The sequence below is a fragment of the Arachis duranensis genome, chromosome 4, assembly GCF_000817695.3.
Source record: "Arachis duranensis cultivar V14167 chromosome 4, aradu.V14167.gnm2.J7QH, whole genome shotgun sequence".
Lineage (NCBI taxonomy): Eukaryota > Viridiplantae > Streptophyta > Magnoliopsida > Fabales > Fabaceae > Arachis > Arachis duranensis.
Genome location: NC_029775.3, coordinates 27,089,262 through 27,101,737, shown reverse-complemented (window position 1 = coordinate 27,101,737; position 12,476 = coordinate 27,089,262). Strand labels below are relative to the sequence as shown.

At 38.5% G+C, this 12,476-nt stretch overlaps 1 protein-coding gene across 1 annotated transcript; it reads right to left on the bottom strand.

The window, feature by feature from the left end:
• Positions 1 to 9,784: 9,784 nt before the first annotated feature.
• On the bottom strand, positions 9,785 to 10,252 carry LOC107483882 (extensin-like). Its single transcript, XM_016104486.1, has one exon. The coding sequence runs from the start codon at positions 10,250 to 10,252 to the stop codon at positions 9,785 to 9,787; it is 468 nt and encodes a 155-aa protein (XP_015959972.1).
• Between the last annotated feature and the right edge of the window lie 2,224 nt (positions 10,253 to 12,476).

Genomic DNA, 12,476 nt, shown 5'->3' with positions numbered 1-12,476 from the left:
GGATCCTCATGAATGCCGCCATCTATCTAACTTATACCACGAAGATTCTGTTGGGGAATCTAAGGAGATACGCATTCAAGCTCTGTTGCATGTAGAACGGAAGTGGTTGTCAATCACGCGCATTCATAAGTGAGAATGATAATGAGGGTTACTTATCATCACATTCATCATGTTCTTGGGTACGAATGAATATCTTGGAATAAGAATAAGAGAGATTTGAATAAAAGAAAATAGAACTTCATTAATACTTGGGGTACAGCAGAGCTCCACACCCTTAATCTATGGTGTGCAGAAACTCCACCGTTGAAAATACATAAGTAAAAGGTTCAGGCATGGCCGAATGGCCAGCCCCCTGAAACATGCTCAATGGCCTCCTAAGATGAAGAATAATACAAAACTGAGACCAAAGATGAGACGTGGTCAAAAAGACATCTAATACAATAGTTAAATGTTCTATTTATAATGAACTAGCTCCTAGGGTTTACATTGAGTAAGTAATTGATGCATAAATCCACTTCCGGGGCCCACTTGGTGTATGCTTGGGCTGAGCTTGATTAATTCACGAGCTCACGAGCTGAGGCATTTTCTGGAGTTGAACTTTGAGTTATGACGTGTTTTGGGCGTTCAACTCCGGATCATGACGTTTTTCTGGCGTTTAACTCCAGACAGCAGCGTGTACTTGGCGTTCAACGCCAAGTTACGTCGTCAATCTTCGAATAAAGTATGGACTATTATATATTGCTGGAAAGCCCTGGATGTCTACTTTCTAACGCCGTTGAGAGAGCGCAAATTGGAGTTCTGTAGCTCCAGAAAATCCATTTCGAGTGCAGGGAGGTCAGATTCCAACAGCATCAGCAGTCCTTTTGTCAGCCTTTTTCAGAGTTTTGCTCAAATCCCTCAATTTCAGCCAGAATTTACCTAAAATCACAGAAAAACACACAAACTCATAGTAAAGTCCAGAAATGTGAATTTAACATAAAAACTAATGAAAACATCCCTAAAAGTAGCTCAAACTTACTAAAACTATCTAAAAACAATGCCAAAAAGCGTATAAATTATCCGCTCATCAGTATGCTAGGAACCTTGAAAAATAGGTAAAACAAAATCGCAAAAATCAAAAAGCGCAACCCTCAGAAAATGTGGTTACTTGTGTGAGAAGAAAACTAAAGCTCAATAACAAATATATACAGATGACACGAGTAGAGGGTCAATATAATAACCCAAAAGAATATGTTCAAAACCCTAGTTCTCTATAAAACCTCTAAGAGGTACAGAAACAAAGTAACAAAAGGGGATCCCAAAGTAAACCACTTCGCCGCAGAAACTTTAAGACGCCGACCGAGGTGCCGCTCAACCTGCATCTGAAAACAACAACACAGTATGGGATGAGAATCGGAGGTTCTCAGCATGGTAAAGGTGCCACGCACATAATATATAAGATCCTGGGAATGCCAGAGGCAATCTTAGAACGCCGACTTTCAAATTATAAAGCTTAAATTACTAAACAAAAATCATAAAAAGGGTGGTCTTCTAGGGAATTCTAAACCTAGCTTAAACTGTAACCTTAACTCTAACCTGTCCATCTTTCATCCGTACCTACATCTCCGATGATTCGCATAGACAAAACAATCAGACAAGGCCAGCACAGGTAGAAAACAAGTAGTTCAAGTAACAATTACAACAATTAGCAGAATATAATCAATTAGGCATTCCCAATTAAGGCATAGCAAACAAGGCACACATATGCATATGATGAATGTCTATCCTACTGGCCGTGAGCTCACGTGTCGATTACTTTGCCAGAGCCCGACACATCTGGTAACTAATCCAGACATTGATCTCTAGGTTGCGCATCTCCAGGAGGATCATAAACGAAGGAGAGTGCCTTTCCACCTTTTCCTGGAGGTTTCACGAAGGAGTGTGCATTTCCACATTGAAGGAGTGTGCTTTTCCACCTTGCAACCAGAGAAGAATGTGGGGAAAATAATACGAAGGAGAGTATCTGTCCACCTTCCCCACATTTACATCACAACAAGAGAGGAAACTTCCATCCTCAACTTGCCATATCGACCATTTTGGCAACACACAGTCATTCCCAAACACTATAAGAAAAACACATATTCATGCACACTTGAAAAGTGTAGTGAAAAGTGAAAAACATGATGCCTGAGGTTACGGCTCCGCTTTCTGGGGTGATTCCTATTCGGCCGTTGCCTATTCTCAAAGGCTACGCTTTTCTGCACCAAGGGCTACGCTTTTGGCATTTGGGAATAGGGTGCGCTTTTCAAGTGATGCTGTCCAGGACCAAAGGCTACGCTTTTCAGCTTCCATTTTTACTAGATTAGGCTATGCTTTTCAACGCTATTGTAACACCTGTAAAGGTAGCCACATTATATTCTGGTGCACGAAATTGCAATCACACTTTTCACAACTCCGCACAACAAAACAGCAAGTGCATTGGGTCGTCCAAGTAATACCTCACGTGAGTAAGGGTCGATCCCACGGAGATTGACGGCTTGAAGCAAGCTATGGTCATCTTGTAAATCTCAGTCAGGCGGATTCAAATGGTTATGAGGTTTTAATAATTAAAAGATAAATAAAACGGAAATTAACATAGAGATACTTATGTAATTTATTGGTGGGAATTTCAGATAAGCATTTGGAGATGCTTTGTTGCTTCTAAATCTCTGCTTTTCTATTGTCTTCATCTAATCATGCGTCCTCCCTTCCATGGCAAGCTGTATGATCCTCTCAGTGAAAATGGTCCTCTACAGTTTCTGTATGGCTAATCAACTATCGGATTTCTCATCTCAGATGAAAAATACCAGGCATAGCTACCGCATGGCTAATCATCTGTCGGTTCTCACTTGTGTCGGAATAGGATCCCTTGATCCTTTTGCACACTGTCACTATGCTCAACAGTCGTGAGTTTGAAGCTCTTCACAGTCATACCTTCTCAGATCCTACTCAAAATACCACAGACAAGGTTTAGACTTTCCGGATCTCAGGAATGCTGCCTATTGATTCTAGCCTATACCACGAAGGTTCTAATCTTAGATTCGGATGTTGTGTTGTCAGGAGAGACAATGCGAATCGCGGATTAGAGACCCAAGAGAATATACTCTGGATGGCGTCCAATGACTACGTTGAACATCATGTAGACCACTTTGTGGTTGTCAGGCACGTGGATCTTGGTTAAGCGAGTAACGAAGATAGTAAGTGATTGTCACGGGTCACCGCCTTCATTCTGACTTAACTGAATTAAGTACAAGAGTATATCTTGGAGAAGAAGTAGGTGTGAATTAAAGGAAAAACAATAGTACTTGTATTAATTCATGAGGAATAGCAGAGCTCCTCACCTTAATCTATGAGGTATAGAAACTCCACCGTTGGAAAATACATAAGAACAAAATGGTCTAGGCATGGCCGAATGGCCAGCCTCCAAAAAGGGTTCGAAGAACTCCCAAAAGGTCAAAGACTCCAAATACAATAGTAGAAAATGCTATTTATACTAAACTAGTAAACTAAGTTTACGGAAAATGAGTAACTAAGTGCAGATAGTGCAGAAATCCACTTCTGGGGCCCACTTGGTGTGTGCTTGGGCTGAGCTTTGAAGCTTTCACGTGCATAGGCCATCATTGGAGTTAAACACCAGCTTGGATGCCAGTTTGGGCGTTTAACTCCAGTTCTGGTGCCAGTTCCAGCGTTTTACACCAGAAAAGGGTCTTTGGTGGGCGTTTGGACGCCAGTTTGGGCCATCAAATCTCGGGCAAAGTATGTACTATTATACATTGCTGGAAAGCCCAGGATGTTTACTTTCCAATGCAATTGAGAGCGCACCAATTGGGCTTCTATAGATCTAGAAAATCCACTTCGAGTGCAGGAGGGTCAGAATCCAACAGAATCTATAGCCCTTTCTCAACCTCTGAATCAGATTTTTGCTCAGGTCCCTCAATTTCAGCCAGAAACTACTTGAAATCACAGAAAAACACACAAACTCATAGTAAAGTTCAGAAATGTGATTTTTTCATAAAAACTAATAAAAATATACTAAAAAGTAATTAAAACATACTAAAAACTACCTAAAAATAATGGCAAAAAGCGTATAAATTATCCGCTCATCACAACACCAAACTTAAATTGTTGCTTGTCCCCAAGCAACTAAAAACAAAATAGGATAAAAAGAAGAGAATATACAATAAATCTCAAAATATCAATGAAGCTTAGTTTTAATTAGATGAGTAGGGCTAGTAGCTTCTTGCTTCTGAACAGTTTTTGCATCTCACTTTATTCTTTGAAGTTCAGAATGATTGGCATCCATAGGAACTCATAATTCAGATAGTGTTATTGATTCTCCTAGTTTAGTATGTTGATTCTTGAACACAGCTACTTTATGAGTCTTGGCCGTGACCCTAAGCATCTTGTTTTCCAGTATTACCACCGGATACATAAATGCCACAGATACATAATTGGGTGAACCTTTTCAGATTGTGACTCAGCTTTGCTAGAGTCCCCAATTAGAGGTGTCTAGAGTTCTTAAGCACAATCTTTTGCTTTGGATCACGACTGTAACCACTCAGTCCCAAGCTTTTCACTTGGACCTTCATGACACAAGCACATGGTTAGGGACAGCTTGATTTAGCCGCTTAGGCCAGAATTTTATTCCTTTGGGCCCTCCTATCCATTAATGCTCAAAGCCTTAGATCCTCTTTACCTTTGCCTTTTAGTTTAAAGGGTTATTGGCTTTTTGCTCTTGCCTTTTGGTTTAAAGAGCTATTGGCTTTTTCTGCTTGCTTTTTCTTTTTCTTTCTTCTTTTTTTTCGCAAGCTTTGTTTTTCACTGCTTTTTCTTGCTTCAAGAATCAATTTTATGATTTTTCAGATTATCAATAACATTTCTCTTTTTTCATTATTCTTTCAAGAGCCAACAATTTTAACATTCATAAACTTCACTATAAAAAAATGCACTGTTCAAGCATTCATTCAGAAAACAAAAAGTATTGCCACCACATCAAAATAATTAAACTAATTTCGAGATAGAATTCAAAATTCATGGAGTTTTTGTTCTTTTGCAATCAGAAACATTTTTTATTTAAGAAAGGTGAAGGATTCATAAGACATTCATAGCTTCAAGACATAGACACTAGACACTAATGATCATGTAATAAAGACACAAATATAGACAAAACATAAAGCATAAGAAACAAAAAATAGTAAAGAAAATAACAAGGGAATTAAAGAACGGGTCCACCTTAGTGATGGCGGCTAGTTCTTCCTCTTGAAGATCCTACGGAGTGCTTGATCTCCTCAATATCTCTTCCTTGCCTTTGTTGCTCCTCTCTCATGGCCTTTTGGTCCTCTCTGATTTCATGGAGGAAATTGCATCCCTTGAGGCATCTCAGAGATTTCTTGATGAGGGACTTCCTCATGCTCTTGTTGAGGTCCATGAGTGGCTCTCTTGTTTGCTCCATCCTCTTTCTAGTGATGGGCTTTTGAGATGAATCTCTCCATCTTCCATGACTCGGAGGTGAAAGCAACTGCCTTCCCTTTCTTCTTTCTAGAGATTTCTCCTGCCGTAGGTGCCATTAATGGTTATGGAAAAATAAAAAGTATAGCTTTTTTCCACACCAAACTTAAAAGGTTTGCTCATCCTCGAGCAAAAGAAGAAAGAAAGGAGGAGAAGAAGAAGAATTGGAGGAGATGGAGGTGTGTGAAGGGTTCGGCCAAGGGGGTAGGAAGTGTTTGTGATGTGTGAAAATGAAGGAGTAAGGAGGGGTATTTATAAGGTAAGGAAGAGAGGGAATTCGTGTGATAGGGGTTGGATTTGGGAGGGAAATGGTTTGTTATAGAAAGGTGTGAAGAGGAATGAGAGTGAGTTGGGGTAGGTAGGGATCCTGTGGAGTCCACAGATTCTGAGGTGTCAAGGATTTCTCATCCCTACACCTTTTTGGTGTTTAAACGCCCTCTGTGTGGCATTTCTGGCATTAAACGCCAGGCTGAGGCCCCTTTCTGGCGTTAAACGCCGGTCTGGCTGCCAGTTCTGGCGTTTAACGCCCAGAATGCTGCCAGACTGGGCGTTAAACGCCAGCCAGACACCAGATATCTTTTTTCTTTCATTATTCTTGTTAATTTTTTATAATTATATTTTTTATTGTTATATTCTTCATCTCAAATATTTTGAATGAAAAAAATGAGAATAAATTGAATTTTTATAATTTGTTCTAGTTTATCACCAAACAGAATGCAAGAATACAAAATTTTGTGTCTCTGTCCATCAGTATCTTATCCTGTCCTGTTCTCAGTGTCTTGTCCTGTCCTGTTATTAGAAATAAACGCAGCCTTATTGACATTCATACAGCTGCCATTCAATTCAATGATCTACAGGAGTTATCGTTTTGAACGGATACTTGTCAATCAAATTCTTCTCCAATATAAATCTACATGTGTAAATTTATTCGTATAACTATATAGAAGAATTGGCCTTAGTTCTTTTCCTTTTTATCGTAGAAGTCTATAAAAAATGAAGGTTGTGGTAGGCTTAGAGAAGGGGGGTTGAATCTATGCCTTCCTTTTCAGTTGCTGTTATGACCCTTTTTAATCAAAATTTCAATTCTGATTCTGTTTGAACTCAGCAGCGGAAATTTATGAGACAATTTATTTTTGTCTCATAAATATCAGAAAACAAAATTCAGCAGAGAAGAGAAAAGCGAACACCAGCATGTATCCTGGTTCGGTTGCCTTGTGCTATGCAACCTACATCCAGTCTTCTCCACAATTATGGAAGAATTTCACTATAGTTAACAGTATTACATACACCAATTTCACACTCAAGTTCTAACCTAACTTGACATTGGCTATGCTAACTCCTAACTATTCACTCTTAGTGCTAACCCAACTAAGAAAGGGATACCAGACAGATACAAGATACAAGATACTTAACCAACCTAAAGAAATCAGAAAATAACTCTAGGCTTTTCTCTCAAGTGTATCACTCAGCCTTTTTCCACTCATGGCTTTTACTTGAGCTTTCTCACGCCTTTTCTCACAAGAAATTACAGAAAGATAAACTTAGAAAAGTACATTACAATCAGTAAACATGAAGGAGATTGACTTTATCAACAGCCTCTTAGCTATGTGCAAAACCAGATTCGTAAACCTCAGATGCAGTTCTTCAGTATTGGCCGAATGCTTCTTTGAAAGAAAGCATTATCCAAGTAGATGAACTTCTTAACAGAACACTGTTCTCATTCTCTGGTTTTCTCTCCTTGGTTCTGAATGAGCAAGAAGTCTTCTTTTATTCTCCTTGTATGTCGCTGGGACCTTCTCCCAAGGTCAACACCTTGAGCCTTGAGTTTCACTAACCACAAATTCACTTTTTCTCAATAATCCTCAGAATAGAAACTCTCCTTCTGACTTCCTCATCTTGGCTGAAAGCCATAAAACAGCAACCATAGAAATCTTTCAATGGTCAACTTGATCTGAGCCCTTGAAAACCAACTTGGTCCCCAAGTCTTGTTTAAGACCGTAGATACACAGCAGAGAAGAACAAAAATTCTCTTTCTCTTGTATCCCATTTCGGATAGAGCAGAGTGTTGGGAAGTAGAGATGAAGATTTGATACATGCAAGAGGAAATGCGTTACCTTTAATCAAAGCTAGATTTGGTTTGATCTGGGTGATTTGATATTTTTCTTTCTAGCTTAATCTTTCTCTTTCTCTCTTCTTCGGTGAAAGGCTTATGGAAGAAGCTCTATCTCTTTCTCTTTCTTACTTTTCTGAAGCCTTGATGTGACTTGATTAGAGAGGAGAGGAACGTTGCTTCTGGTAAGGCAAGATGGTGGGAAATTGAAAATCAATTTCGGGCTTGGATCGGGTTCTTCTCTACTTCAGCCCGTTGGTGCCTTGCTTTGCTTCTTTGATGAATTTTTGCTTGAGATGAATGACTTGGGCTTGTCTTTATTTTTCACTTACCATTCAGCCCATTAGCTGATATCTTTTGTTTGATGTTGGGCTGTTGCAACACTTGTTTTTTAGCCTGCATCACTTATCAAAAATAATCAAAACTAATTGGGTGATTTGCTCACTAATCAAATGTTTGTCATCATCAATTCTATTAATTAGTTTCTTAACTCAGCAATCTCCTCCTTGATGACAAACATAATTAAGCAATGATCAAAGGAATTAAAATTTTTGGTGAAGTTAGAAAACTTCCCTTTGATGTTTCTTGCTTTAGTGTTGCACCCCCTTTCCTTTTCAAGATTAGCTCCCCCTGGATTTATGCTTTCTTCTTTATTCCTGTTTTACATTGTACTTAAAGATAACACAATAGAGAGCTGTGCACATTTATCTTATTTAAGGGATATCAAATAAGCAACACCACAAAATTAGGCCAACATCAAGCTAATATCAGCATAAAAATTCAGCATGTGAAGTCAAGTTTTAATGCAACAATTTAGACAAAAGTCCCAAAAAATGCTTATGCTATCCTACTATTACTCCCCCTTTTGTCATCAAGGGTGGATAATGAGCAAGATCCACAAAAGAAACATTAAGAGTCCTGCAAGTAACGGTTAGGCCACAGTCCAAAGTTTCAGCTAAACCAACAAAGGTATTTAGAGTTATTACAGTTATCCAACAAAAAAAAATTAAATAATAGCAAAATAAACAGAATTCATGAGACAAAAAGAGAGCAGCTGCATCACTTTTTATGAGACAAATCCTAGTCATCAGAACCATCCCCCTCCGAAGCAGCTTCCTCTTCAACATCAGTGGCAATGTCTTCATCATTTTGAAGGTTATCAATGAAGGTCATGAGTACAGCCACCCTATTTCTTGATTTCTTCAGGAAGTTCTCATGCTTGATAGCTAGCTTCCATTGTTCCTTGCTCATGACAATCAAGTGATTTGATTGGGAAACAAACTCTTGAGCAACATCCTTGACCACATTCAGCAGAGCAGATTTCTTTCCAGTGGAAATGGAAGTACCCTCAGTGGAAGGAGGAGGAGAGTCATCTGGGATGTACTCTTCATCATCATCATCTAGAACCACTCTCTCAGATCGAGTTGGTCCTTTTTGCTGTTTCACTGAACCATCCCCTTTTAGGTATGAATGTTTATTTTCATAAGCCTCATTTGACAGGTCAACACCAAAAGTCTCAAATATGCAAGTCAAAAACATGCCATAAGGTAGTGCTTTATCTTTCACACTTCTAACAGAATAACATGTATCTAGCCATCAAATAGGCAAAAGAGATTTCTGTTTTAGTGATTAGGGCATACAAAACAAGTGTGTCTATGTAAGAAACCCTTTGATATGAACCGCTTTGTGGAATTAAGATGTGGTTGACAATACGATGCAACTGAGCACGTTCATATCCTAGGGCTTTGTGAGTGGATGTGATGCCATCAATTAAGAAAACATGTTCACAAATGTGAGCCAGAGCATCATGGTAAGAGATACCAACACCTTCATCCCACTTCACAGATGTATAAGCACATGGCCCAACATCAGTGTACTTCAAGGATTCACTGATAGTTTCATTATTCAAGATAATGTCTATGCCCTTAACATAAGAATGCACACTTCCTTCATGATAAGTCATGTTTGCATAAAATTCTTTGACTAACTGAGGATATACAGGTTTTTTGATTTTAAAAAGGTGATTCCAGTCTAAAAATTCCAAATTTTCAACAAAAGGAAAACCTTTCTTTTTCAAATCTGGTAAATCAGCAAGAAAAGAGGGACATAGAGTACGATACTGAATAACTCCCTCAAAAAAATCATGGTTCATGGCAGATTTGAAACGATGGGGTTATAATCTGAGTGAGATATCATGAAATGTGATTTGTGAGCAAAAGGATCAATGTCTGGTTCTCTAACAGATTTGAGAGGGCAATGAGGGTTACCTCTTTGTGAACACACTAGAACAGACCTGGATTTGGGTTGTGTTGGTTCGGGAATGGGTTCTTCAGTCGCCGGACGTTTGCCTTTGGATGAGCTAGGCTTTGCAGAACCAGGTTTTGAGGAGCCTGGCTTGGAAGTTGTGACCTTCGGTGGTGGTGTCGGCTTGGCAGGAGTAGGGTACCTTGGTGTGGTCTTGGTTCGTGCCATGGGAGTAGTGCGAGGAGGAGAGGTAGGAGGAGAGGGTGAAGGAGTAAAAGTGGTGTCTTGAGAACGAGTTGATGGTCTAGGATATCCTGGAAGTTTATGAATTTTCTCACGCGGTGCTCTTTTAGCAATGACTTTCTTCCCCATTTTGGTTAGATTAAGGCTTTTGATAGAAGAGAGACAGTGGAGTGAGAGGGAAGAAACCGAAGGGTTTGTGGAGAAGTTATGGAGGGAAGAGAGGGAGTGTTGGTAACCGTACCCAAAAGTGGTTTTCCAAAACTATGTAACTGCATCACCTTTTGAAATGACATGAAAAGACCTGACCTCATAAAATAAAGATTTGATTTGATTTGAAAATAAAATAGGAAATGAATTTTAAATTTTGAAAAAAAACAAAAGTTAAATTGAAAAATCTTTTTGGATTATAAACATTGAATGAAAAGTTATTTGAAAATTACACAGCCCATCAACCAAAAAAAAATGTAACATTCATATATGAGCTCAGAGATAGTTAGATTTAAGGAAACACATTGGACCACTCTAGATCTGATTTTGAGGTTGACCCAAATTATCTTTCATTTGAAACAAGCCCAGAACACACTGGCTTGATGGAGACGTTCATCACCTGCCCAGAATTGTCTCATACCTATTTATGAGACAAAAATCTCCAGCAAATACATCAGCAATTTTCAAACAAAGAATCATAACTCAAAATTCCTAGACAAGTCCTAAGCATACAAAATCTATCCTCAGCTAATGGTTTTGTAAAAATATCTGCTAATTGCTCCTCAGATTTAACAAATTGAATAATAATATCCCCCTTTTGGACATGTTCTCTTATTGAGTGAAATTTCACTTCAATATGCTTAGTCCTTGAGTGCAAAACTGGATTTTTAGAAATATTGATGGCACTCATATTATCACACATCAAGGGAATATTTTTAGCCTTTAATTTGTAATCAGCAAGCTGTGTTTTTAACCATAAAAGCTGAGAACAACAAGAAGAAGCAGCTATATACTCAGCCTCTGCAGTGGATAAGGCCACTGTTGGTTGCTTCTTACTTGACCAAATATTTAAGGACTTTCCAAGGAAGCAACATAAACCAGAAGTGCTCCTTCTATCAACTCTATCACCAGTAAAATCTGCATCACAATAACCAACTACAGAAAAATCATCAATCTTAGGATACCAAAGACCAAAATTAAATGTGCCATGAACATATCTAATGATCCTTTTAACTGCAGAAAGATGTGACTCTTTAGGTTTGGATTGGAACTTAGAACACAATCCAACACTTTGCACAATATCGGGTCTAGAGGAAGTTAAGAACATAAGAGAACCAATCATTCCTCTATACCTAGTCTCATCAACATCTTTCTCAGTTTCTCCCTTGTCTAGCTTAGAACTAGGATGCATGGGTGTTCCCATGGGTTTGCCATTTTTCATACCAAATTTCTTAACTAATTCCTTGGCATATTTTTCTTGATGAATGAAAATACCTTTTTCAGTTTGTTTAATTTGCAGCCCAAGGAAGAAATTAAGTTCACCCATCATACTCATGTCAAATTCACTTGTCATGAGTTTTCCAAATTCAGAACAAAGGGATTCATTTGCTAATCCAAAAATAATGTCATCAACATATATTTGGACTAGAATAAAAGAAGACATATATTTGGATTAGAATAAAGGAATCATTAAAGTCTTTGATAAATAGAGTTGTGTTTGTGGTGCCTCTTTGAAAACCATTTTTCAAAAGAAAAGAGTTAAGTCTCTTATACCAAGCTCTAGGAGCTTGTCTTAAACCATAGAGAGCTTTAGACAGTTTGAAAACATGATTAGAATATACTTTATTTTCAAAACCAGGAGGCTGCTCCACATACACTTCTCTATCTATCACACCATTAAAAATTGCACATTTCACATCCATTTGATATAATTTAAAACCACAAAATGCAGCATAAGCTAAGAGAAGTCTTATGGCTTCCATTCGGGCAACAGGGGTGAAGGATTCATCAAAGTCTATTTCTTCTTCTTGGTCATATCCTTGAGCCACTAGTCTTGCCTTGTTTCTTGCAATGCTACCATCTTCTCCCAACTTGTTTCGAAATATCCACTTGGTGCCGGTCACTTTCTTTCCACTTGGCCTTGGAACCAAAGTCCATACTTGGTTCTTTTCAAACTCAAGAAGCTCATCCTCCATAGCTTTAACCCAAGATGGGTCACTAAGTGCTTCCTTAACGTTTTGAGGCTTTATCTGTGATAGAAGGACAATGTTGGATCCTTCATTTGCCTTTCTAGTGGAAGACCTTGTTTGCACTCCATGAGAGACGTTCCCAATGACAAATTCCTCAGGATAATTCTTCAAGAATT

Coding starts and splice junctions, on each gene's coding strand:
- LOC107483882 (XM_016104486.1), bottom strand. CDS start 10,252: ATGGGGAAGAAAGTCATTGCTAAAAGAGCACCGCGTGAGAAAATTCAT.